This window comes from Colletotrichum aenigma (genome assembly GCF_013390185.1).
Source record: "Colletotrichum aenigma strain Cg56 chromosome Unknown KSG_Cg56_contig09, whole genome shotgun sequence".
In the NCBI taxonomy this organism is placed as follows: Eukaryota; Fungi; Ascomycota; class Sordariomycetes; order Glomerellales; family Glomerellaceae; genus Colletotrichum; species Colletotrichum aenigma.
Genome location: NW_023500915.1, coordinates 1,671,471 through 1,698,343, shown reverse-complemented (window position 1 = coordinate 1,698,343; position 26,873 = coordinate 1,671,471). Strand labels below are relative to the sequence as shown.

General features: G+C 54.6%; 7 protein-coding genes across 7 annotated transcripts; 3 read left to right on the top strand and 4 right to left on the bottom strand.

The window, feature by feature from the left end:
- Positions 1-970: 970 nt before the first annotated feature.
- Positions 971-3,369, bottom strand: NCER2-0 (Neutral ceramidase 2; the record flags this gene model as incomplete). The annotated part of the gene is made up of 2 exons (XM_037328383.1): positions 971-1,556; positions 1,610-3,369. The coding sequence occupies 2 exons, from the start codon at positions 3,367-3,369 to the stop codon at positions 971-973; spliced, it is 2,346 nt and encodes a 781-aa protein (XP_037172884.1).
- A 1,808-nt stretch (positions 3,370-5,177) lies between these two features.
- CGCA056_v013138 (uncharacterized protein) lies at positions 5,178-6,942 on the bottom strand (the record flags this gene model as incomplete). The annotated part of the gene is made up of 5 exons (XM_037328382.1): positions 5,178-5,363; positions 5,420-5,750; positions 5,809-5,870; positions 5,926-6,232; positions 6,302-6,942. 5 exons carry the CDS (start codon positions 6,940-6,942, stop codon positions 5,178-5,180), a joined length of 1,527 nt encoding a protein of 508 aa, XP_037173193.1.
- A 1,901-nt stretch (positions 6,943-8,843) lies between these two features.
- CGCA056_v013137 (putative oxalate decarboxylase) lies at positions 8,844-10,407 on the top strand (the record flags this gene model as incomplete). Its single annotated transcript, XM_037328381.1, has 7 exons — positions 8,844-8,985; positions 9,039-9,274; positions 9,335-9,457; positions 9,518-9,579; positions 9,628-9,973; positions 10,027-10,148; positions 10,218-10,407. 7 exons carry the CDS (start codon positions 8,844-8,846, stop codon positions 10,405-10,407), a joined length of 1,221 nt encoding a protein of 406 aa, XP_037172881.1.
- A 3,084-nt stretch (positions 10,408-13,491) lies between these two features.
- Positions 13,492-14,093, top strand: mug134 (mRNA stability protein mug134; the record flags this gene model as incomplete). The annotated part of the gene is made up of 2 exons (XM_037328380.1): positions 13,492-13,527; positions 13,677-14,093. 2 exons carry the CDS (start codon positions 13,492-13,494, stop codon positions 14,091-14,093), a joined length of 453 nt encoding a protein of 150 aa, XP_037172885.1.
- A 767-nt stretch (positions 14,094-14,860) lies between these two features.
- Positions 14,861-15,892, bottom strand: C27H6.8 (UPF0160 protein C27H6.8; the record flags this gene model as incomplete). Its single annotated transcript, XM_037328379.1, has 1 exon — positions 14,861-15,892. The coding sequence occupies one exon, from the start codon at positions 15,890-15,892 to the stop codon at positions 14,861-14,863; it is 1,032 nt and encodes a 343-aa protein (XP_037172889.1).
- A 710-nt stretch (positions 15,893-16,602) lies between these two features.
- CGCA056_v013134 (uncharacterized protein) lies at positions 16,603-17,882 on the top strand (the record flags this gene model as incomplete). Its single annotated transcript, XM_037328378.1, has 2 exons — positions 16,603-16,835; positions 16,910-17,882. The coding sequence occupies 2 exons, from the start codon at positions 16,603-16,605 to the stop codon at positions 17,880-17,882; spliced, it is 1,206 nt and encodes a 401-aa protein (XP_037172987.1).
- A 909-nt stretch (positions 17,883-18,791) lies between these two features.
- On the bottom strand, positions 18,792-20,457 carry CGCA056_v013133 (Isocitrate dehydrogenase; the record flags this gene model as incomplete). The annotated part of the gene is made up of 2 exons (XM_037328377.1): positions 18,792-19,753; positions 20,076-20,457. The coding sequence occupies 2 exons, from the start codon at positions 20,455-20,457 to the stop codon at positions 18,792-18,794; spliced, it is 1,344 nt and encodes a 447-aa protein (XP_037173359.1).
- Between the last annotated feature and the right edge of the window lie 6,416 nt (positions 20,458-26,873).

Below are 26,873 nucleotides of genomic sequence, written 5' to 3'. Positions count from 1 at the left end.
CGGATCGATGATAGGTTGGGCGTAGAACAAACTGTTCTCTCCAATCTGCACACCGCTGGGTGTTATCCCCTGTCAAGTCTCAGATCAACAGACTTCGACATTGGTCGGATGAAAGGTTCCTCGAGGCGGTAAACGGTTCCCGGCAGCAGATAGCCTGTTGTACTTCTGAAAACAAGAAACGAGTAGACCAACAGAGAGCAAACTTGCATCGACAATGACAACTTGATGAATCAGAGACTCTTGGAAAAAGTGCTGCCCTGCAGTAAACGCCCACCAATGTGTAACACTCCGCCAGTTGGTTCCCGGCGGGGCGGATCCATCAAATGGGGCGCGTCACAGAGTGCGCGGCGAGTCCCCATTGGCAGCGGAAATTCACCCCCATGCATCCTCAGGGAGTCAAAATCTCCACGCTTGCCGCGGTAGGCAAGGTTTGCCAGCGACCGAACTGCTTTTTCCCCCGCATGAGCAGGGCTCGACGTTCTTGTCCTCCCAAGGATCCGATAAACGAGAGACACGAGACGACCGAGAACGCAGTCCTAAAAAGCTGTATTCGTAGGTAGGGTTCCAGAAGCGCCACCTCCGTGACGGTGGACATACACCTACAACTTGATTCGCCGAGGAGACAAAGACGGCGCATGCACGTCAACTCAACCTCTAAATTTCCGAGTACATGTCTCGGCACCGCCCGACGCAGGACCGCGGCGCAGCCTGTCTCGACTGAGACCGGCGTCGCGAACCAAGAAAAAAACAAGTGGTCACTCGTGCCATTGCGGCGATGTGGTTACCATATTCTGTCTCTTCTCAATTGCCGACGCAGGAAAGTAATTCTACGTCTCGTAACCCAATGCCTCGTCAGTCATACAGTCTGTGATTTCTAGTACTGCCATGCTCCCGCCCGAAAAAAGAAATGCAGGGTATCAAAGCCCCCATCCAGTACCATAATTAAACCAACGCCCAAAGCAAATCGCCCTCAATGCAGTTCAAATTGCCCGCTAACCCCTTCGAAGCTGGTGATTGTGCCGCCCAACGACTTGGAGTCGCCATAATACCGGAAGCGATATGTTCCTGCTTCCACATCCCCTTCCGTCTCCCACGTAATCTCCACCTCACTGGTGGCCAAGAGATCACTCGTTCGCTTCCAGTGGAATATCAGACTCCAGTCCTGGTCGTCTCGAACAATGTCCCACTTCTTAATTCCGCCAACATCGATGACGAGACGCTCTACAGCAGCGTAGGTTCCTTCAAGACGCAGGTTGTTCCGGGGATTGGCTCCGACAAATGTGGCACGCACCACATCGCCAATCGAATACTTCTGTTCCACGTCCTTCTTCACGTCACCGAAACTGCGGAAGACTGGTGTGCCGTCGCGGACAACACCAGTAATGAAGCTCAAGGAACGGTCGCTATTGTCCGGAGGGTATGGACGCCCGGCGTGCGACGGCGGCTTCTTTGCTGACGAGGCGCCCAGCGTGGGCAGGTAAGTCAGAGTGCGATTGATGTACGCGGCCAACGTATAAGGTCCATACAACGTTGATGCACCTTCGTATCTTTGAATGCTGTGGGAATCGTTAGCAGCAGCGGACAACATGTCACGACATCCCACACTTACCCATATTCCTGTTGAGTTGTGATGTAGTGGGTATAGCTGTTCGCCGGTCCACCGATTACCACAATAGGTTTGAGTGCCGTTTCATCACTGAATAATGATTCGGCCTCGCCCCTGACGGCATCTTTCCAACGACGTCCTGCCATGGTCGATGCCTCGCCTGGGCTGACAATGATAACCAACTGGCCGACTCGGAAAGCTTGAATGTCAACAATGTTGGGTGTCCACTGGTACGGGTTGAAAACCTCGCCCACGTCCAGCAGGATTGGTTTAGGAGAATGACAAGCAAGCTGATCTTGGGTCGGGGCTTTCAGCAAGCCAGAAACGACCTTCCACAATGGGGATGTGTTTGAAGAGTTCGAATCGTGCTGGGTAAAGTCAAATGCGCCAGGCCCGTCAGAGGTTCCCGCAGCGAACGAGTATCCGAGTGCCGCAGGACAAGTCCGCACCTCAGTGCCGTTGGGGAGCTCGAACTGGAAGTCGGACATGTTGTGGAAAGTGTGGAACGACTTGACCCACGATCCGCGTACTCGCTGGGCATTGTCACCCATTTCGTCATACAGTCTCCTGGCGGCATCGAATTGTCTTCTGCCTATTTCGTAGCAGGACTTGGCTCCGCTATCCTTCTCTCGGAAGAACGGGCCTCGGGCGTGACACTTTTGGCTCCTGCCGTCACCGCAGGTGCTGGTCTTGAAGTCGCATTGCGAACCGCTGCCATCTTCGCACCAAGCGCCGAGAACGTTTGGACTGACATCCCCCATATTGGCCTGGGAGAAGCCGGCGATGAAGTTCGACGTTACGTGATCTTGCCCACGGACACTTTTCTCAAAGAGCCAAGCTGCCACGCCTTTGTTGTCTCCCGAAATCAGAGTGTTGTTGCCGAGCATCGACGTGCCGTGCGTAGGAAACCACGTCAAAACAGCAAGGCTCTTGCCATCTGATGCTCTTTGGAACTTGAGCAATGTCAAGTCCTTTTCGACAGAGCCGTCTTCTTCGGCACTAATGTTGTACTTGGCACGTTCCTCCTCAGGATTTGCCATGTACGCATACAAGCTTCGGTTGATGTTGGCGCCCTTGACTTTGGTAGTTCCAACGCTGAGATGGCCAGGCACCAAGCTCTCGTGGGCACGCTTGATGGCGAGCAAAGTGCCGTCAACGATAGCCCGGTAGCTCTGCTTGTCGAAGCCCTTGCTGGTGATTTGTGGCAGAAGATAGTTGAGCCAAGCACCCGGTCCAGAGTGGGAGTGTGTCCCGGTGAGAGCTAGATTGTGATGGCCGTACATGGAATACTCATAGCCAAGGTCTGCAAGGCCATGCAAAACGCCATACCGGACCGCAGTGTCCCCGGACTGTGTGTCTAGAACGACGTAGATGAATCGATCGTCCGGTTGATCGACGCTTCCGATGATGAAAGCACGAGCATAGAGCCTCTGGCGAAGGCCGGTTCCAAGCTGTTTGGGATCTGCATATCCCATCATGTTGATCTCCACAACCGGACCGGTAATATCTGCGCGACCAGCGCCAAGAAGATAAACATCGTTATCTGCATCGACATTTGCAGTGTTGAGCTTGCCAGGAAGCTGTTTCGATTTGCCAAAATAGAGGTAGGTCTGCAAGATGAAGTTGACGATGATCAAAAAGGAAATGACTGGCCAAAGCCGGGTTAATAAGGAACTTCGTGAGGATTGCTTCCCTGCCGAAGCTCTCTGAGCCACCGCTGCCGGAACGGCCGGGCTCTTATCCAAGCTCTGTCTTGCCGGCATTTTGAGTCTCTGCCGATGTGAAGGTGTTGTGTCACTCAAACATGGGGAAACGAAGTGAAGTTGGATGGAAGAAACGCATTACGGGATGCAAGGGTCTGAGCGTTCAGCTCAACGTGAACGCGCGGAGGGATCATTGTGCGACACGGAAGTGTCGGCCGGACTTGAATCCATGTCTTGGGGGAAGCGCGGGCCAATGACGCACTTTCCCACTGAGGTTGGCTGTGACGGAAATTGTTAGTGCTACAGTCCGTTGCATTGACAGCGTCCGCCCCCGACTTTATGGCCCGAAAAAAGCAAAAAAAAAAAAAAAAAGGGGTATTTTACTGAAAAACCACTAAATTACCCTAAAATTCCATACCTTAATAGCTCTATACGTACGTAATACGTGAGAATAAAAAGTACATCGTTATAATTACCTAATCGAGGGCTATCGATTAATATATTTTTTATTCTTACGTATTACGTATATATAGAGCTATTAAAGTACAAAATTTAAGGTAATTTAGGGGTTTTTTTAAGCGGGGTTTTTTTTTTTTTTTTTTTGTGTTATGAAAATTTTCTACTAGCCTAAAACCCCCTAAATTACTCTAAATTTCATATTTTAATAGCTCTATACGTATATAATACGTGAGAATAAAAAAGATATCGTTATAATTACTTAATCGAGGGCTATTAATTAATATATTTTTTATTCTTACGTATTACATACGTATTGAGCTATTAAAATATGAAATTTAGGGTGATTTAAGGGGTTTTAGGCTAGCGGAAAATTTTCCTTCCGGGTCAAAGTTAGGGGCGGACGCTGTCAATGCAACGGACTGTAGCGCGCAGCGGCATTCGGGCACTGCCAGATTGCCCTGTGGAGCACAAACGCTTAACCCAACGTCGCTGCTTCTTGCTGCATCAGCTCCCGGCACAATATTGGATGAGGAAGCTGCATCCATTCACACCTGCCAAGCCCGTGATGTGGTGATGAATGCAACGGACGTTCAAATTTCTGGCAGGAGCAGACAACAACCTGGATAGGTACCCTCTCAGACCGGGCCCGGGTCGATCCTCTTGAAGATGTGGCCTGTCGTGATGTCTTCAGTTATGAGCGCCCCAAAGAACCACATTTCGAACCTTTTTCAGCATCAAAAAATCTTCCGAAAATCAGAAGCCTCAAAGATGCGTACTACAGAAAAACAAAAGGCAACCCCCATCGCCGAAGGTGTGTGAGGGCCCTTTTAGTTGATGTTTGATGATTGGCTGCGCCGGTGAGGACCATAGAGGCGCCAGAATCTGTTGGTTCAGTCCCTACTTATTAGAACGTCTCTGCCGTCGTCGTCTCTACCTTTATCGTCATCTACCTTTATCGTCATCTACCTTCGTCGTGGTCTACCTTCGTCATGGTCTACCTTCGTCATGGTCTACCTTCGTCATGGTCTACCTTCGTCGTGGTCTACCTTCGTCGTGGTCTGCCTTCGTTTTGGTCTTTGCTATCTTCGTCGTCGTGTTCTTTATCGTCGTTGTTTCTACTTGGATCGATAGGCTACCTCTTAATGCTTCGAGTACATCCGAGCACGGGGAATATGGTCGCATAAGTAGACACAGGAAAGACAGGTGGGTTTAATAATACTGCCCAAGAATAAATTACCACAGCATTAAGGATACTATGAACAGGGAAGATAAAAAGGTTCAACAACGACGCCGCAAAACACATTCACATCCCCCATATTGGCCCAGATCAGAGTTGTACGAATATGACACCACCACACTGTTATCTCAATACGATCTCTAAATGATTTGCCCCCGATAATCGCAGCTGCTCAGTAGTACTTGGGGTTCTTGGGATCGGTAAGGTCGAAAATGACGGAAGAATGAGACCGAGCACCACCACGGTCGCGGGTGAAGATGCTCTCGAAATCGATCGTCCTGTTGAAACTGAGACCTCCGTTGGGAAGGATGTCAATCCAGTGGCCCTTGTAGTCTCCAGGGGTGTTGACAATTGAAATCTGTTTCAGACAAGGTCAGCCAAAAGTTCATCGGATATGATTGGAGGGCCACTCACATCGCCGCCCTGGACAAAGTATCCGGTAACAAGCAGGTTCTTCTTGTCGGGGCTGATCTTGACATAGTGCGGCCCGATGATGGGCTGCGTCTCGTTCGGGTCGTCGAGCCTCTTGACGTTGTTCAAGTCTGAGATGTCGAGCGCCGCGACGTGGTTGCCGAGCGTGATGGTGAAGTACGCCAGCTTGCCGTCGTCGCTGATATCCGAGTAGATGGCCAGGGAGTCCTTCGCCTTGGAGCCGAGATCGTAGAGCAGCTCGGCGACGCCCTGCTTTCCGGACGAGTCGCGGCGGAAGGGGTAGATGATCCAGACTTGGCCTGGGCCGACGGCGCTGGTGAGAAAAGACTGTCAGTAATGATCTTGTGAGGGGGCGACGGGCGGGGACTTACGTTGCGATGGCAGCGCTTTCGGGATTTCCTGGGATGAACTTCACATCTTGGATGCCGAGCCCCTGCAGAAGATTGCGTCAGTCTGGAGTCCAAGATCCTTGGCCAAAGGGTGCTCACGTTAGGGATGGTGATGGTCGAAATGATCGTTCGGTCAGACAGATTCCACAGTCTCAGAGTGCTCGCCTTCTGAATGCCCAGGGTCGGCTTGAGGATGGTGATGGGAACAACGAAATCAGACGTCAAGATGATGCCCTTGTTGAAGTCCACAGCCAGACCGTGGGGGCTGAACTGCTCGCCAAGGATGTTCAGCGTGCCAGCGACATCCTCAGGCCACTCGTGAATGATGTCTCCCTCGACGTTAGTCTCGACGAGACGACCGGGTGAGGTGCCCACTGCGCTGCCCATATAGGTGATGAAGAATCCACTAAACTAGTAAGTGATTTGTCGCGGAAGTAGCGATGGGAAGGGACACGTCGTATGGAACGAAACTTACCCCTCAGGCTTAGCTCTGATCTCGTCCACGATAGAGCTTAAAAGAGCACAGTTGGACTTCTTAAACTTGGGAGCATACGGGTTCGATACGTCAAAGTAGAACGCCGTATCCTGGGTCTTCAACAGTGAGAGAAGTCCACCTCCGACGAGGGTCTTGCCGTCGAGTGAGCTTCCCAAGTGATGAGGTGAGTTACCACTGGTAGGGACATCGGTGACGGTGATGATCTGCCCAAACGTATCCTGAATGCCCAAAACAGTCAATACTTTCAAACCCTCACACAGCGGACAGGGGAGAATATGGGGGTTATGTACGTCGTCCAGACTGGCAGTCACCAGGAAGTCTTTGTGAATGTTGTCACCTGCCCCAGTCCAAAAGTATCCAATTTTCTTGGGCTTGATGTTGGCACCCGTGAAAGGGGGGCTATCAATGGGAGGCGTGGGGATCTGGAGAATAGGGAGGGGCGGCGCGTTGGAGGCAAGAGGCTCCGTAACGCCTGGGATGGAGGGAATCAAAGGAGGCAGGCTGAGCCCCAGTGGAGCTCTCTTGCTGGCGGGGGAGTGGTCGTTGGCGTTGACAGGCCCTCCCGCTACAGCAGAGAGCAAGACGCCCGCGAGCGCTGCAAGGGAAAGCTTGGAGAGCATGGTGACAGACGGAGACGACAGACGGGGAATGCTTGATTGATTGAGGAGGGCTGATGAGGTCTGCTTGGTGATGCTGCTCTAAGTCTTTGAAGAAGGAGCAATCCCATCTGATTCTTATACAAAATCGTTCGTTCTGTTCACTAGTCGAGATATCTACTACTTGCAATCTGCCGTCCCGATCAGAACCCCCAACATCCCTTGGATATCGCATCATGAAGCCAATAAAGCTCCTCATCCGCGCCGTCGAAGACGAAGAGACTTCTTGGGTCGTGATATTCACAGTTGTAATTGATCTAGCCGCACAGCGCGGCACATGGTTGAAAATGACTTTTCCAAAACATTCAGATGATGCCCATCGCAATATCACAGCCGCGATAGACACCGCCAGAAGGACGTTTGGAGATGTCGCCATCTTGACCAACAGCGGCAAGTCTGATTTCCGAAGATGCCAAGATGCCCAAAATGAGGACCTGGACACAGGATTGTCTCAATTCGGCAGTGTACTTACTCACAAGGTCCCAATCCCCTGGTTTTCGCGGTGATCACCAAGAACAAGAGCAGGAGGGATCGACGACCAGCGGTAGCTTGCAGTCATACGCATGCTTAACTTTATGGCTAAAAAGAAGCTGACTTGGAAAGACTTTTGGACTACGATGAGGCTGTCGATCACTGCCTGTGGGATTCAGAGAAACATTACTCAGGTTGGTTGATGGTTCCAATAGCTTGGGATGGCATCATACCCCACGAATCAGGGAGTCTCGAAGGAGTCAGGATCTTTAGCGGCAACTTACTGTCCAGATCGAGGCTGAGAGTCAAGGGAGACTGAAGCAAACGACTTTTCTGATTACCATATTCTTGGGCTCCGGTGATTCAACGCTGTGGAATCAAGCTCAAGAAAAGCGACCTGAAGGTCGCACAGTTAAATGATGGTTTTCGGAAGCAGTGTGGTCGTATTGTGTACCTCTCTGCACTCGACTTCTGTAATTCATACCTTGGTGACGAATATTCACCAAGATAGTCAGATTTATGAGACCGCCTATTTTTCCTGTGCTAGAGCGACTGCTTTTCATGTGGCTATACTCTCTACTCTACCGTCGTCATCGTCGCTGCTATCATCGTCGTCGTTATCGTCATTACTACTGTTATCATCATTGCTATTCCTATCGTCGTCGTCGTCGTCGTCGCCACTATGGTTATTATTACTTCTACAACCAGCGCATTTTGGATCTCGAGTGTTGAAAAGCACTTGTTGTCCAAATCAAACGCGCACCTTAACATCAAAAGGAAGCAACAACAACCGCACCCCCACCCCAAGATTCATGTAAGCCAAGAAACAAAACAAAATTACCGGTCAAACTAAGCTTTCCAAGCTAACACGATCCGGCCCCATAGCGATCGGCGCGCCTGACCGGTGCAGGTGCAGCCCTCAAGCAACCTCCTCTCCCCCCACGCTTTCCTTCGATGTCGTGATCTTCGGAGAAATGTCGAATGGCCGGGGTCAACACAACCAAAATTCCTCGTTCAAAGACGAACCTCTCGACGATCACGGAGCTAGAGCTGCAGCACGAAAGAGATATTGGCGACTCAAAATTACCAGGTAGCATCAATAGTTCAATGTCGTCATTGCGAGAGACACAATGCTGCAGACCTGCTGCTGCCGAGCTGTAAGACGCCATGGCTTGGCTTGAACGTGATGCGCCGTGTAGTATTCCGCCATCGCCGGCGGGCATGTTGTGTAATAACAGATTCAGAGACGGAAGACCGTGGATGTTGTGGTTGTATAAAGGCAATGCTGAGACGAGCGCAATCCTCCCTTTCTTTGAACGTCACTCGACTCTGGGATAAACAGTTGTCACTCGTGTCTTTGCGCCGGTTTTCAGTCAGTCGTTGTACCGTTCATCATGAGACTCCTCCAAGCTTCCCTGCTGGGCCTCGCAGCGATCGCCTCGAGCACCAACGCGGCGCCCCAGAACGAGAAGCGAGACGCGCAGTGCAACGTCGGCCAGCCCATCGACGCCAATGGCAAGGGAGGCCCGATCCTTGGTATGTTACCTTCTCGAATACCTCGAATACCTCACTGACACGGGAGAGCACAGGCGGCACCAACAACCAAGTCGACAGAGACAACCCGGACAACCTAGGCCAGCAGCCAACCGACAACGGCGTGGTGCCCAACCTCAAGTGGAGATTCTCCGACTCCAAGACCCGGATCCTCAACGGAGGCTGGGTCCGCGAGCAGGTCATCCAGGATCTGCCCCAGAGCCATGACATTGCAGCTGCCCAGCAGCATCTCAGGAAGGGGGCCATTAGAGAGCTTCACTGGCACAAAGTGGTATGTTCATCCCACCATCTTCCCGTGCGGAATGATGTGTTGACAATGCGTGGCGGACAGGCGGAATGGGGCATCGTCTACTCCGGCTCCGTGCTCGTGTCGGCAGTCGATGAGAACGGCAGGTACCAAGCTGAGAAGCTGAACTATGGAGATATCTGGGTATTCACACTCGATCCTCTACTTGTATGTTGGCTCACAAGATGATATTAGTACTTTCCGAAGGGACTGCCACACACAATTCAGGGGCTCGACGATGAGAACGAGTACTTGCTTGCGTTTGACGAGGCCGACTTTGACAAGATCGGGTGCGTACTCCCTCATTGCAAGCGACGACTCTGCTGACATTGCAAAAGCACAACCTTCAACATCGTCGACTGGCTTGCTCACACCCCTCGAGACATCTTGGCCAAGAACTTTGGCGTCGACCCTTCGGTCTTTGAGAAGCTGCCGTCCACCAACCCGTACATCTTCAACGGCACCATCGCCACTCAGGACGTGACTGCCGGCGCCAATGGCTACCTGTCAGGCAACAGCTCGTTCGTGTATCGCACCCTGGAACATCCAGCGGAAGTGGTGCCCGGCAACGGCGGCGAGTTCAGAAAGATTGACTCGACCAACTTCCCCATTAGCAAGACCATCGCCGCAACCTTCGTCACTTTGAAGCCGGGAGGTCTGAGAGAGCTTCACTGGCACCCAAACGTAGGGGCGCACTCTTGTCCGGGACTCGGAACTGAGTTTCTAACACTTTCTAGGCCGAAGAGTGGCTGTACTTCCACAAGGGCGAAGGCCGCGCCACCGTCTTCATCGGCAACGCAGCGGCGCGGACGTTTGACTTCTCCGCGGGAGACACGGCCGCTTTTCCCGACAACTCCGGGTGAGTCAGCCCCTCTTTTCCGTGGGCGCCGTGCCGGATTCTGTTACTGACGAAAGATATGCTCCGCAGACACTACATCGAGAACACTTCCGACACGGAAGACCTCGTGTGGATCGAGCTGTACAAATCAGACAGGGTCGCCGACGTTCCTCTTACCCAGTGGCTCGCCCTGACGCCGCCGGAGATTGTAGCTCAGACCCTCAAGGTTCCGATTGAGTTTGTCCAGCAGTGGAAGAAGGAGAAGCAGATACTGATCTAGACCATTCGGTGACGGTTGAAGACAGGGATGGTTTCTCGGAAAGCTCGGTGTGACGATTCTTCTTCAGACGGCGCAGTCCATGTAATACTTGTTGGTAGCCGCTTAATACTTAATTCATGGGACGCATCTGCTGTGACAGCTCGCGAGTGCGTGTAAGCGGACCATCATCACGAGGTCAGGATGGTAATCCAACGATTCATGTCTGGCGCTTGTACATGCATGCAACGAAGGCTGATAAGCGGGGTATCAATAACGAACGGGGCCTCGGCCGGGAGTGAAAAAGGCATGCTGTCCCCCAAAAACCCGAAAGCATCTCCAGCTCCAACTTTCCTTTTGAGGCCAGACGAGACGGGAATGGCGGGCTTCGGTAGGATGGCAGCATATGCATGCAGGCTACCCTGGGGACCGGAGCGGGAAACTCTATCAGCGGCTAGCGGCGTTGGGCCAAGCGTGGGCACGCCGCTGAACCAGCAGGGGACTGACGGCTGTCAAGTCCTGACTGTGCAACACCAACCACGCGGGATCGTATGATGGTCGTAGTCTTGCGGCGGCAGATGGAGCCATGGACGAAAAGAAGGGTAGCAGAAGCATCCCATTGAGTGCGGGAAGACATGAAAAGAGCCCCGGCTACCATCGCTACGAAGTTTCTTGTGCTTCTTCGTGCTTCATGGGGTGGCCTCGGCGAGGACGGCAGTCTGACTTTTGCGACTTAAGGTGGTGTGAGTGGGAGAGAAAGAAAAGAAAGCTGGATGGTAGGCTAAGCTGCCCCTCGTTCATCGAGGTTGTGACGAGCGGCACTTGCTCCCTGCGCATCACGAGAGGGCAACAAGTCGAGACCACCTTGGGGGCGGGATGCGGGGGAAGACAGCATTGACCGAAGGGGGTTTTCAAAGTCTTGGAGGCCGGTTGATGGTGTCTAGCAGCACTTGTAAGTCGACGAGCTCTGAGGTGGTTTCGTCGTTTGACCATTCTCCACCGTGGCACGGCAGGGATGGCCGTTTTACGTCACTTGGGAGTTTGGGTGCCATATCAGCGTTGAGGATCATCCCCTCCTTCGACTAGCTGTCGCACCTGTGAGTGCCGTCTTCCAGGTAAATGCTGATAAGAAGTGACACCAGTCGAGTGGCCGTTTGGCATGATGAAGGTGAGAGCTCGGAGCTTGGATGTGTGGCCATGATAGCGTTCCCGGATATGCGAGCCGCGGGGCAGCCGCAGGTACCACAAACGGCCCAAATGGGCCCAACGGGTGTCCGGCATCAAGGCCATGTAGATCGGGTGGCCATTACAGTCATTCAAGACCCCGAGGATATTCAGGGAAGGACAAGAGAATCAACGTGCGAAATCTTGGAATCCTTCTTGGAATCCTGTGTCTCGGTGGAGGCCAGCGAAAGCTATTTGGCTGATCCGAGAAGGGCGTCGCATTTCGTCTGTGGCAGTGTGGGAGTGTCCAAACAGAATGGCAGATGCGAGCTGCAACGAGTCCCGAGAACGCAGCTCATCCTTTCCCGTTGGGGACGGGGGCCTGGTGGTCAAGTGACCAACTGGAAGATTTCCGGTAGGACGGAACGTCGCGGTGCCAATGGCTGGGGACTTGCTGGCATCGGTCGAGAAGAAGAGCAAACGGCCCATTGAAGCGCGACATTGGCCAAAGAATGAGTCGTGAGCGCGCGTGTTTGTGTTGTTGTTGCTGTTGCTCAGACAAAATGCCTTGCGGAAAGCATCTCAGACCAATGGGGAGGATGCAAACAGACGATGGACCGAGAAAGTAAAGACTCAGGCCAGGTCTGGTCAGGACAGCACCGTTAGAAAGACGATGGGGACTTCCAGCAAGCAGTCAGAGCCATCCGCAAGGTGAGCCATGTCTCGAGCCGGAAGGAAACCCCAGCTCGCTCCAGCCGCAGCCAATGGATGGCCCCCAAGTCTCGGGCTAACAAACCAGGGTCCTGTCTTCCCTAAAGCCCCGTTGTTCGTGTGTCATCCAGCCCAAAAGCCCAGCCAGAGAATTGGAGTCGTTGGGGTTTGATGCATTGACGCAACAGAGCAACGCGTTGGGCTTCAAGGGAGCAACAGCAGCAACCACAACAACAATACCTGGATGTGCGATGCAAAAGCAAGACAGGGCAAACAAGGTCGGCCAGACAGCAAGCCGTGAGCTGGTAATTGGTGACTGGGAACCGAGAGCAGGGAAACTACTCCAGGTAGCAATAACACGGACGGTAAACATTCATGCAACCACTAGCTCGCAGCAGCGGCTACGGCGACGACGACGACGGGATGGAGTAGTAGCTGCTTGCCTTGCCTTGCCTTGCCTTGCCTCCTATCCCGGCTCCTGGATCTAGGCCTGCCCCTCGACCTGCTGGACCCTTTCGTCTCCTGTACAGGACATGGCTATGCTTTCTGCGTTCCACGGGAACCACCAGATGAAACCGAATTTTCCCAGTCTATAGTTAGCAATCAAAAACCGCCGAAATCCTGACCCTAATGGTCATGCGAATTTCTGCTCACCTTGTGTCTGTTTTCCCCAGAAGGCAACTCTTGTCGCATAAGTGTCTTGCCCACCAGTTCTCGTCGCTGTCTATGAACTTCCCTTCCACCACTCTCCAACTCCAGCGGCGACTTTGAATGCCACCGCCCGCATCTCCAAGCGACCTTGCTGATCGATAGAGCGGCACTTCACCAGAAAAGGTACGTACCTCTGCCTCCACCCGTCCCGCCTTCACCAGCGAAGGGCAGGCAGTCTGGGACACCTGCCTTGCACTGGCACTGAACCAGACTGACTTCACTGTGTCCACCCGCCAATGGCCTGCACTGACGGATGCCGTTCCCCCCTCCTCTCCAAAAAGAAAGGGGCCCCGCTAAAAACCACCAGCACAGTACGCACCCGCCGCCTTACCAACCCACTGCACCTCCAAGTCCCGTCACATTCGCACTGCATCCCACCTCCGTCTACATCAACGTCCCTCCTCTCCGATCTTCTTTCCCGCGGCTCTGCTTCTTCGTACCCTGAGAAGCTGTCAAATCTCTCGCTATCGAGCGTCAATACTCCTCATAAACCAAAGCCCGAAAGCGATTTCTGCCGTCAAAATGAACCCTCTTCAGAAGAACAAGATCGACGTCTCGGTACGTTGGCACCAGCCACGCCCTCTTTCCTACCCAATGGCCCCCACCTTGACGACGAAGCCCGCGATTGCATCACAACGCACACAAACGGCCACTCAATGAGCCGCAGCGGTTGAAATAATATCGCCTGCTGACAGTATTCTTCACAGTCCCTCTCTCCCGAGGAGCAACGTCTCTTCCGCCTCTACGGCAAGCTCCCCTCCCGCTCCGATCACTTCGCCAAGCACTTGAAGGAGCGCAAGTACTTCGACTCGGGCGACTATGCCATGTCCAAGGCCGGCAAGGGCGACAGCGTCGACACTGGTGCCGTAGGCAGCCAGCACCCCGTTCCCGAGAACATCCCTCACCTCTCGAGCCCTGTGAACAACTCCTCCTCATCCCTCAACAACGGCGCCAAGCACCACCCCAACGTTCCCAGCGGAGCCCAAGCCGGCAGCCCCGTGAAGGAGTCCAGCTTCCTCAACCGAGAGACCAGCGCCGAGGAGGTCGAGAACAAGAACAACGAGAACAGCACGCCAGTCATTGACGGCGCTGCAAAGACCGAGGCCATCCCCATCCGAAGATAAGGGGTCTGCCCGAATGCCTTAGTCCGCTGTCCTTTCTCTGTCTTGTTACCCCAGGTTTTGTACGGGTGTTTATCGGAAACTCCCCGGAGGCAAATTGGTTGTTTGTCGGGGGGTTGGATTTCTACTACGATGTTATGATGAAGTCTTGATCTTTTCATGAAACTCCTTGGCGTTGGAATGGGTGGGAAACCAAGCACAATCGGTTGTTGGGCGGAGGTGGACTTATGTCGTCGGCTTGTCTGTCGTGGATAGACGGCTGGGGCGCTGGCGGTGTTACGCCGCGCTCCTGACCGTTTTTCCCGCTCCGCGCGGGACTACCAGGAAGTCTGATTTTCCGTACATGTGTAAACGGCTGAAGCGGAGGAAGAGAACGATACATCAAAGCAGCCAAATCGAGAATTTGTGTCAATAGGCACATGGCCTCCGCCGTTCAACCGGTTCGTTCATGAGTTGTGGAAAGGCAATAGGTCGTCGTACAGGATCGTTTCGCCTGCGAGCACTCCGGTGGTTACCTTAAACCCACGCCGTCCCCGGTCATCCCAGCGGAACCAACGAAAGTGCAAACACTTTCCAGTCAGGTCACGCCCGTGTTAATATCATCATACCATGCACAGTCAGAAGGCCACAGATAGTTATCGAACATCGAGAAACAGGCATTGATGGGATCCCGATGTATTGATAAGCAGAAGACACTTTTCTGATGCCATGCGCCGTCCCATGTCCCAATATCCTTCTTCCCAGTGACCAATCCGTCTTGAAGACCTTTTTTACAGATCCAACGCCTTGATGGCCATATCCTTGGCACCATCAAAAGTCTTGTTTCCACCAATGAACCCAGCAGCGTGGACAAAGACACCCCCGGGAATACCAGTGATGCCGTCGAGCTCCTCGTCTCTGAATCCGCGCCACGCCTCGGGCAGGGGCTTGCGGCTCTCGAAAGAATCCTTGGTGACGGGAACAGCCTGCACACGCCACTTGGCATCAGGGGCGGGCTTCTCCGGGTACAAGACGTACACGACGGACGGGTTTCCGCCCTCGAGGGAGTAGAGGTGGTCCTTCCAGGGAGCGCTCTGGCCCTCGAGAACCAGCACGCGGCCCTGGGGGTCGTACTGCGTACGCTTCTCAAAGGCGGCCTGCACGACGGCGCGGGCGGGCAGCCATGCCTTGGCGTAGTAGTCAAGGTCGGCGTCGAACTCCTCGCCGATGCGCCGGCTCGCCTTGGCGAAGCGCTCGTCCTCCAGGCGCTGGGCCTCGACGGGGTCGGAGGGGACGGGGTCGTTCCAGTTGGGGTTCAGACGGCCGACGACGGAGCCGAGGGTGAAGGCGCCCTCGCTGAAGCGCTTCTCGAGACCGGCGGCGGCGACGGCCTTGGGGTCGTAGACGGAGATGCCGTTGTCGTGGGCGTCGAGGGCCTCGACGAAGCTTTCGTACAGCTTGTTGTACAGGAGCTCGACCTCGGGGCTGTCCTCGGAAACGGGGGTCTCGGCGCCCTCGCTGAGCTTCTGGGCGATGATGGCCTTGCCGAAGTGCATGAAGACGAGGCCGGCGGAGGAGAGCTTGGTCGCCTTGCCCGGGAAGGTGGTGGTGAAGCCGCGCTGGTGGTGGTCGTAGCGCTTCTTGCCGTCGTCGTACTCGCCGCCAACATCGACGACGGTGTGGCAGGTCTCAAGGAGCTTGGGGTCGCGGGTGCGAACCAGGTTGGAGTCCTTGTACGTGGGCAGCAGGCGCAGCATGTGCACGGCCAGGGCCTCGTCGGCGTGGAAGTGGCCGTTGTGGGTGCCGATAGTGACGGGCGACATCTTGAGTCTCTTTGCAGCGTTTTCAGCCATTCGTAAAGGGTTGCTAGTTCTGAAAAAGCTGCGGAACATGCAGCTGAGGGGTAGATTTGTGGGTGAGGAAAGCTCCTTCGCTTTCAGAGTACCAGCTCAATTTTTTTTCAACTGTTTGGGTATCTTTGAAAAGAAGCTTTTTTTTCGTTACCCCTTGATATCGTAAAAATCGTAGTATTGGGTTCTCACAAACAAAGCCAAGCTGTGAATTGTTGTCGAAAAGTTGGTGGTGATGGATCGTGGAAGGCAAAATGTGAAGTTTTGAGATGTGATAGCCACACTCCCTGACCCCAGCTCAAGCCACACCAATCACAAGCAAGATGAACCTTTCTTATCACCACGCCACTGTCGGCGTATCAGCGACACTGACGCTTTTCCCAAGCTCCTACTGGAGAGAAGTTGCCAGGACCGATCGCAGCCTCGCCCTGCATCCGCGCGCCCGTGGAAACCCCCAACGCAACTCTGGTCACGTCGCCCGTACACAATTGCAACTATCCATCAATGTCATCAACAACAGCGAGCCCCATCAGTATCCGATGAGCACGACCATACCATTTGAAGCGTAGCTCGCCCACTTTCCTTTTCACATTCCAATCGACGAAAACTCCATCCATCTCGGCCGTCGCGATTGATTACTTCTCTGCGGAACGAGCATTCGAAAACCCTCACACGCACTCACCATGCCCGCCGCAATGGAAGACGCGAACGGCAGCGTCGCCCGCGACGTCAAGGACGAACACAACGACTCCGACGACGGAAGGGCAGGCGACGGAAAGACGACGTATAAGTCGTGGAAGAAGAAGTACCGCAAGATGCGCATCACGTTCGACCAGAAGATGCACGATTGCGAGGAGCTGCATCGTCAAGAGTCGAAAGCGCTCGCCACTGCAAAGCAAATCGCCATCGAGAACGAGTGAGCCACCAGAAATGCCATCAACGGCCTCCCCCCTGAATCTTTCGACAATGCATTGACTTTTCTCTTACCAGTCGCATCCTTGATCTGCTCATGGACATGAACTCCTCAGCACAGATTCCCTTCGACAAACGCGTCGACATCGCCCAACCACCACCCAAAGATGTGCCGTATTCCCCGCTCGATGTCGACGAGGCTACCGCTGTCGAGGCCGCCGATACCGATGAGCTCAACAAGCCGACGAAGTCTCTCACGGTCCTTCTCAAGGACGTACCTCATTCAACCTATGTTCAAGCAAAGGAGCATTCCCCCTCCGTCGTAGCAGACATGGAGCCCGCCCCCGGAGTATCGCACACCCCAGCCTTCCTCACCCCAGACGACATCGACGACTATCTCTACGATGTCGACAGGCGCATCGACCGGGAGCACCTCCTCCCGACCCTCGCCCCATCCGCCCGAACAAACGTTCCCTTGCCGGAAGCCAATCCGCACGCCCTGTCCCAGAACATCGCCATGAAGAACCCTACGAGCGTGTACAACTGGCTCCGTAAGCACGCACCCAAGACGTTCCTGCAAGATGCCGAGAACGCCGCCGCCGCAGCCGTAGGAGACGAAGAGCACGCCGTCGAAACACCGCAAACCGACGGCCGCAGACGCCGCGGCGGTGCTAGGGGCGAGGGCAGTCGAGGCGGACGCGGTTCTCGCGGCGGCAAGCGCGCCTCCCTCGCGGCGTCTCGCGCAGAGAAGGCCGCCGAGAGGGCGGCGGAGAAGGCTGCCATCGCCGCCGAGCGTGCTGCAGCTATGCGTGAGGCCGCCGAGGCCTGGGAAGCCATGGAAGAGGACGACGACGACGTGGCCGTCGCGACCCCGGTTACCGGCCGCGGTAAGAGGAAGCGCGCAGCCGCCAAGGACGACGATGACGGCGGCTACAGGCCCAGGGGGTCTGTAGGACGTCCGGCCAAGAAGAAGCGCAAGAGCGAGGGAGCCGACGCCGGAACTCCCACAGTATCAAAGAGAGGGCGTAAGAGCGCAGCCCTGGACGACTAGAGGGCGGCTCTTAGGTTTCGAAGGCTGGCTGAGCTCCGTCACTACTGAGGCGATCATGGATGCGAAGACCTCGAAGTTTACATGGTGCGATGGATGTGCGATGGCTACTTTGCCGCGTTGTAGGAGCACTATTGCTTGGCGCGAAAAGTCTGTTTTTTCCTCTTCTTTTTCTTTCTCGGTCCGTCGCAATCGTCTATTTTCTAGACTTGTACATCATACACTAAACCATTCAGGGGAGAATCAGTGCTCCGAAAGGTAGACCTAGGAGACGACGGCACGTACGTGTTTTCGTGGTGGGCTGGCTGTGCGGCGGGTGGGAGACCTGAGCCTCGCAAAGCTCGAGTATGGGGCATGCAGGTGGTAGGCAGGGCAGGCGTCACGGAAATTCATCGCGGGAGCATTTTCTCGCAAGGGGTAAATTAGGCAAGGCAGCAAATCAAATGACACCTTTTTCTTTGTGCTTCTCCATCTTCTTTCAGCATAGTGGACTATCATCCAGATTGTGTTCAAAAATTGGTTGGTTTCTTTATTTACCACTGGGTGCTTCCCTATGTACAGATGGCCCCCAAGGTTATCTTCACTCTCTCCCCCGCCCTCCGTTCTGTCCTCGCAAGTAAATGCTAAACAGATGTGATATCAAATAAAACGAGAAATACAATCCGCACACACTAAGATGCCTGTATACCCATGCCGTCTGCTTGTGTTCTTGCTTCAAACCGCGCAAAACAGAAATACCCAATGTCGTTAAAGCCCATAGGTACAGAGGCCGTAGGCGGCACTTCCCTTCTCTTTTCTTCCTTTCTACAGTTGTCAAGGGTCTAGTCTAAACCCTGCCCTTCATCGTATGCCTCCTGAAACTTCGTGGGAGATCACACGTGTAACGGCCGCGCTCTAAGTCTGGAAGGCACTTTACAGCTTCTGCTTGAGGATGTTCTTCATGCGGCGCTCGACGGCGTCGAGGTACTCGTTAGTGGTGACGTAGTCCTCGCGGGCGGTCTTGCCGCAGGCGAGGGCCAGGTCCTTGGTCATGATGCCGTCGACGTCGACGGTGTCGACGCAGGCCTTCTCGAGGGACTCGGCAAAGGCGACGAGCTCGGGGGTGTCGTCGAGCTTGCCGCGCTGGATGAGGCCGCGGGTCCAGGCGAAGATGGAGGCGATGGGGTTGGTGGAGGTCTCCTTGCCCTTCTGGTGCTCGCGGAAGTGGCGGGTGACGGTGCCGTGGGCGGCCTCGGACTCGAAGGTCTTGCCGTCGGGCGTGATGAGGACGGAGGTCATGAGGCCGAGGGAGCCGAAGCCCTGGGCGACGATGTCGGACTGGACGTCGCCGTCGTAGTTCTTGAGCGCCATGATGTAGCCGCCGGAGCTCTTGACCATCTGGGCGACCATGTCGTCGATGAGGCGGTGCTCGTACCAGATGCCCTTGGCCTCGAACTCGGCCTTGTACTGGGTGTCGTAGAGCTCCTGGAAGATGTCCTTGAAGCGGCCGTCGTACTTCTTGAGGATGGTGTTCTTGGTGGACATGTAGAGGGGCAGGCCCTTCTGGATGGCGAGCTTGAAGGACGCGTGGGCGAAGCCGGTGATGGACTCGTCAGTGTTGTACTGGGTCTGGGCGACGCCGCCGCCCTCCTTGAACTTGTAGACCTCGATCTCCTGGGGCTCGCCGCCCTCGGGAGTGTAGACCATCTTCAGAGTGCCGGGGCCGGGGAGGACGGCATCCTTGGCGCGGTACTGGTCGCCAAAGGCGTGACGGCCGATGACGATGGGCTTCTTCCAGCCGGGGACCAGGCGGGGAACGCGGGGGATGACGATGGGCTCGCGGAAGACGGTACCGCCGAGGTGGTTACGGATGGTGCCGTTGGGGGAGAGCCACACTGCGGAGAGGGGCCATTGTGTTAGTCTACGAAGGAGGTACGTTTATTTTTGTCATGGGGTTGCAACTCTAAGGGCATCGGGGAGAACGGGAGGGGCCGGGGCTGCATCTGCCATGCGGGAGCTCGCGCCGGGAAAATTTTATGCAGCTACCGGCGCAGCGCCCGGAATGCGGGGAGCAGGCGGCGGCGGCGGCACTGAGACAAATATCTCGGGGTTGGGGGCTGGAGAACCGCAATTGCTTGCAGATTCACGCAGCCACAACGCCGGCGCATAGAAGGGGGAAGAAAGTGACGGGAGGCGGATACGTCCAGGTGTACTCACTCTGCTTCAGGTTGAACTCCTTGACACGGGCCTCATCGGGGGTGATGGTGGCGCACTTGACACCAACGGAGTACTTCTTGATGGCCTCAGCGGCGTCGAGGGTGACCTTGTCGTTGGTCTCGTCACGGTAGGGCAGGCCGAGGTCGTAGTACTTGAGGTCGATGTCGAGGTAGGGGTGGATGAACTTGTCCTTGATGGTCTGCCAGATGATGCGGGTCATCTCGTCGCCGTCGAGCTCGACGACGGGGTTCTTGACCTTGATCTTGGCGGCGGTAGCCATTGTGCGGGCAATGTTGAATGCGGAGAAGGAGGAGTTGGGGACGACGAAGGAGGGCCGGAGGGCGAAGGTTGCGGGACGGCGGAGGAAGCGGGCTGCGTTCATGATGGCGGCGGTTTTTGTGTGTATCGCGGGGTTTTTGTTATGAGGGGTTCCCTTATTTTTTTTCTCGGCTCTTGTCGGTCGGTCGCGGGGAAGGGGTGGTTCTCAGAAGAGCCGCGGTTACTGAACTGCTGGGTACCGGGTAGTAGTCTGATTCCGGGTGGCGGCGGACGGGAAGGAGGGGAAGCGATGCAACAAGATGACTGGGTTCCGGAGCTGTTGGCTTGCTGCAGGATGCTGCTGCTGCTTGCTTGATGCGTGAAGAGTGTCAGGCGCGGGAGCAGAGACGGCTGGGACTAGAAAACTAACGCTGACGATCGCGAAGCCACGACAAGACACTAAAAAAAAATTAAGAGTGCGGTGGTTTTGTTGGAGTTGGAGGAGGGGAAGTTTGCGACAAGCAAAAGGCAATTGACAGCAAACCACTTGGAGGAGACCGGGACGTTGATGAGGAGAAGGAGGCGAGGAGCGGAAGAGGGAAGAAAGATGGCCGGTTGCAATTGAAACCTGTCAAAGCAAGAGTCAAGCACCACGAAAAAAATACCTTGGACCAGGTATGTCGAGAGAGGGCGAAGAGCGAGCGAGAGCGGGAGGGTAGCCGAGCCGAGATCGTCACAGGAAAGTGTTCCGGGGACCGGTGGGTGGGCGGCGAGCAAAGTAGAGGTACTACAAGAGCTCTAGCAACTTGCGCTGAATTATGCGGCAGATTCTCGCATTCAATTGCGGCCTTTCGAGTACCGCGACTTGGGTTGGCATCAATGGATAACATCGGCCACTCCTCGTCAACCTTGACCTGGCGGCGAGACAACGGGGGCTTGCTTGTCTCTTCACCTCGGACCTCTCTTCGGCCACTGCTCGCGACCTAAATGACTCTGATGGAGCCTTTTGTGATCCTATATCGGCTTTTGGGCCTGAACTAAAGCTGACTCTTCTAGCTCTTGAGAGTTTTTTTCCCCTTCTTCTGTGGTAATTCGCGCTCGTGGTGAGCAACAGCCTGGCGTCACGCTACCCCGATGCATGAAGAAGGTCAATCTTCTGCAACAGAACAGTTTTTTCTGCAGCGGACGGCAAGCAAAGCAAACTGATCACGCCAGTCTGTGCTGCAGAGCATGTGGCAGTGGCAGGGTCCTAGCTACCTGAGGTGAGGTGCCATGTCAAGCAGTGTCTCAGGCGCTTCTAGGCCGTGACCTCTGCTACAACGGAACCCCTCGCCGCTCTGTTTGCGGGCAAATCATCATCGTCATTGGAGGGAAATGGGACGGGGAAAATGCAGGCAATGACTGTGATTGGAAGGGTTAACAAGGACGACTGGACGAGAGCAACCCTCCCATGTCATTTCCGATGCGGTACATGATAAAATGTCCTGATGTGGTGGTCTTTTCTCCCCCACATGTTGTTGCCAGAGCTTCGTGCGGGGAAAGCTGTCGAAACGTCTCTCCAAGGCATTGATCAGAGCATCTTGATTTTGCGCATGTCTTCTCCCAAGGAGTATTTATGCTCAATCACGTTATGCGTTTCTGCGAGGCCCCGACTGCGAAAATGAAGCCGCCGGAGCGCGCCGCCGGGACTTAACCCAGACTCCTCGTCCAACTACCCGTTCATCCAGCCGTCAACCCCTCTTCTCAAGGATACCCAAGGTCCAACGGTTCACTCAATGGCACTCAATCCACCCATTCGCAACATCTCCTGCCCCTCTGGAGCTCCCTCGATAACTCCCAAAGCACTTACACAATAATTGACAATAAAATCATGTCCAGCAAAGCCACCTAGATAGAGAAAAGGCTCGCTGAAACCAACTTTTGAATCCACAGTCAGCAACAAGAACCCCACTATGACTGCTTTTTCCCGCCCAAGGAAGCGGGGCCGTCCAGCTTCATTCCTCCGATCTCGGTGCCGCTCACACATCCGCGCCCCCGATTCCCGCGAGCAGCGAACCTGACGAGAAGCGCAAAGGGAAAATCCCACCGAAACCACCGAGATCACCGAGATCACCGAGGTTGCACACAGAAAACCCGGCGGCACAGCTGAACGCCAGGTCTTACTTAAGCTCATGCTTATCTAATACAAAGCTTGGCAAGGCAGAATACCCAGACGCTCGACTGCACGTCAAGGCGGTGAGCTCACGGCGGGACAGTGTTTGGTTACACGAAAAAGCCAAGCCTCATCTTCTTCCAAAAGGAATACCTCCCTGGCCAACGTACACCACCGCGGGCTTTTCGCATCCCGCGGGCTATCGTACATATGTGCGCTGCTGATGAGGTACGTAGGCCAGACGCTCCGCTCCGCACGGGTCCATTGATAGTCGGGCCATCACCATCACCGTCAACACCGTCTTCGCCAATGAGTCCGTCCATGTCTTGCCAGCGCAGCACAATACGACCGCACAGGTGTAAACGTCAGTGACACGCTCTCATCCTCATCCTCCAGGGGGGGGTCGCTCATGGATGTAATACCAGCCTGCCAGCCCAGCCCAGGCCTGCGATGCGATGCGATGCGATACAACAGATGCGGTAACTTGACACGCACACGCACACCCTAAGACCTGTACAACGTCCCGTAAATAGAGATACCGTGCGTCTTTTCCATCTGACTCTGGTTTAGGCTCGGACGAGAGAGGGGAGGAACGATTGCGGACGGATGAGAAGACAGGGTGTTCCCGAGGTCAGACGGAGTGTATCCACGGCGCCGAAAGGAAGGTCCAACACCATGCACCACGGCCTGCGTCTTCCTCAGCCCAGCAGGGTGCAACAATGGCCGCCCAGCCCCGAGTACTCTCCGCGGAGGAGCAAGAAACACGCCGAACCACACACTCACGCCGCCGTAGTGCTGCGCATCTCTGCCCAGTCAGATCATTTGCCATGTCTGAGACACATAAGAAAACGATCCTCTCAACTCACATGCTCAAACACTCACACTCACACTCGCACTCGCATGCTTCAGCCCTATTTTTCCTTATTCCTGGTTTTCTAAGCGACTCGGCTCGGCGGAGGGGCGGCAGGTGGCTTGGCCTTTGGAGGTCACGTCGGACGGTCGCTTGCGGCCAGCTCGGCCGGGAAAGTCGGTCAACTTCGGTCATCCTGTACCCGACTCCTGCATGCCGCCTTGGTGGTGATCTTCACACTACCGTTTGTACCTCTATGTCCCCCCTATCCGATCCTGCCTTGCCTGCCAGAAGGCTAACATCAAATCGGCGAGACATTCACCTCTCTCTCTCTCACTCTCACCCATCTCATGACATGATATTCACAGACAACATCGTCATCCACGCACGAGAAAACAAACCTCCGAATTTCTACCCAAACACAGCATAGCTCGTCCATCTACTGCACAGCAATCAAGGAAGCCTATCCTACCCGCAAATCCCGCGCTAGCTCGCCAAAAGATCCCAGAATACGGCACACGAAAAAGAGGCCAAACATGGATAGGGATGTGAGAGGTTCGTTATCCGTCCCCCCGGCCGCCCGTATCTCGACACGCTAGTGCGCTGGCCTGCCTAGTCAGAGAGTCTACTTTGACCTGCGTCAGTGTCATTCAGTTGCATACAAACCCCTTCCTATCAACAACACATGGACTGGCATCCATCACCGCCTTATGACGATTACCACGGGATCAGCGCCTCTAATACACATAAACGACCTTCTTGCCGCCTTTCTCTTGTGACACCTCTCTCACTCTCGCGCAGAAGCGCCGAGGAGCGCAAGGCGCCTCGCCGTGTCGTGCGCCTACATCTCCCCCTCATCACCGACATCTTGTCAATTCAACGTCCAGGGAAAAGGGCGTAATCGCCAGGCAAGAAGAATGAATCCTTCCCTTAAACATGCCCATGGTCCTTCCCTCACCTCGAGCCACGAATCTGGATGCCGGCCACATGTGTGATAATTCCTCCGTGGTCACATCTCAACATCGCTGGGCAAACCGTTTTTTGAACTCTTCTTTCCTAAAAGGCCAAGTCCGGCCAGACGCTCAGACTAGCGGCAGTGACAAGATTCAATGATCGCCATCCAGCTGAAAAAAAAGTTGACGTGACCAGGGTGTGTTTTGTGTGTGTGTGTGTGTGTGTGTGTGGTGTGCGCCAAATGGGACCATGTCATGGTTACACACGGACCGCAGCATTCCCCCAGATTGGATAGACGACAACTGCGCCAAGTGCCCCCTCCAACCATTACCTACACCCAAGCACATATTCGTACATACGGGCAAATGCGATAGTCTGTCGATTTTGTTGACTTTTTCGTGATGAGCCACCGCCTCTCTCTCTCTTTCTCTCATCATTTCCCCACAGGCTGCGGCTGGGTTCTGTTAAATGAAAAACATAATCCCCACATGCTTCCTTCTTTCCAATCCCACCAAGAAATTGTTTCAACACTTGTTCATGGATATTAAACCCGGAACAAACAACCCAATCAGAAAAGACCTGGGACAACAGAATATGCCCTGCCCAATCCCACGAGGCTGTTTCTGCGGTCGATCATCAGGAATGGCGTGTATCTTGTAAATCAAAGCCGTGGAGAAAGCACTTTGCATCCCCAAGGTGTTCAACCTAATGGTGGGCCAAATCACATTCATGAAACATGTTTAAACCGCACACGCCAAACGGAAACATCGCCGCCGCCGTACCGATTCCGTCCCCCTCCGACACCTTACCTCGACGACGTCTCTCTCGACTGAAAGGTGTACCGTAGTGGCTGAGCCCCTTCCTCCTTCTTCACCTCCCGTCACACGGCCCATACAGGGAAACACATAACAATCTCTCGTCAGATGCTTAAGGCGCGGCTGGTGAAATTAAAGCTTCTGACACGGCGAAAAACACAGTACAGCCTTTTTGCGTGCGATTCCTTCCGCGACGGAAGCGAGGCCGTTTCTGGCGTTTTTGGCTAATGGAGGGGAGGGAGGGGGTGTGTGTTGTACAGAACATGGGCTCATCTTGAGAGTCTCTCTGTCTTGCTTAGCCTCTCCCGCTCCCGCCACCCCATGTTCCTTCCTTCCTCGCGCTTGCCTGTCAACGAGCGTGTTCTGTCCGTAGAAAATTCAAGGGCGAGGTGGAATTATGTGCTGCGTATGCCCGATCTGGGGCATCTGTGTGATGCGGTGTGGTGTCGCTAGGGCGGGTTGCGGTGCAGGTATGTCATTGAGAATTCTCATGTGTATTTTCCCAAACGGGGGTATCTCTCTATTATTACCAAGTATTGCTTTCTCCTCCTCTTATTTGTATGTCTGCCGTCGAATCATAGAAATCGTTGATGTACACGGCTATTTGCAGCAACAACCCATGGACAACCCATGGTTGCTGTAATAGCCGTTGTCGTAAAGAAGAAGAAAAAAAATCTCCTCTCCCCCAGGCCAAGGGGTGTGAAAGCCTGAAGAAGGTAAGCCGTCATCGTATCCGTGAGGATGATGATGATGATGACTGATGAACTGCACCCCTCCCTGGCCGCCCCACAGTGCTCCGCCGAATGCGAGGGACACGGAAACAAAAAAGGTCCCTTCGCAGCCCCATATTAAAAACGATAGAGACAACCCTTTCCGCCAGCGTCTTCTCATCATCCCGAATATGCCTTGCGCCACACATATGCAAGAGCCTTTCAAACCACCACCCTGTCGTATCAGATGGACAATCCATCATCCCCAATTCCCAAGGAATGGGACAGAGTACAGACCCAGGAACCAAACATGGGCAGAATAGGGTGAGCAAAATCGAAACACAGCCTCCGCCGCCATGCAGAAACACCACACAGGAAACAAAATACAAAAGTGACCAAACACCGAGAACCTCTCCCAACCACCCTCACCCCTCATCCTGTGCTACTGCAGCCCCGCTCTACCTGCATCTTCAGATGTGGGTGTGCGCAAAGCCACACAGCCTGCGTGGAACTCTTCTCGAAGCCTTCCCAGTCGGGTAAGGCTCGACATGCCGACGTCGACACGCAGCGAAGACCACCAACACCTTCACCTCGCAGCACCACTTCGTACTCCCAGAATTCCATTCGTCTCTGACCTCTGGGTCGTACACACACACCCATGCACACCCTCCCCCATGCCTTCCCGCTCCACATGACTGCCCGAGAAGAAACATGTTCCCATGCAAGAGGGCCACAGCGCCAATCGCATCTAGACTCAAAAGGTGAAAACTCCAACCATTCAAACAGTTTGAACGGCCTAGGCAAGGCACCTTTGGGTCCAACCAGCAGGCAGGCAGGAAGAAGCGACCGGGGGCCTATTGGTTCGGAGTCTGACGCCGCCGCCGCCGACTCATAGCTCGACTGACAGCTGTTGCCGCCGCCGGTCCACCAGTTCCGAGGAGAGAGGCCACCACGACCGACTCCGTGATTGGCCACCTTGGCCTATCCGCAGCTAACCACCGGGCCCTGGTGAGAAAACTTGCGAACGCACGGGTTGGCCCCAGACGTCATGATCTCTCG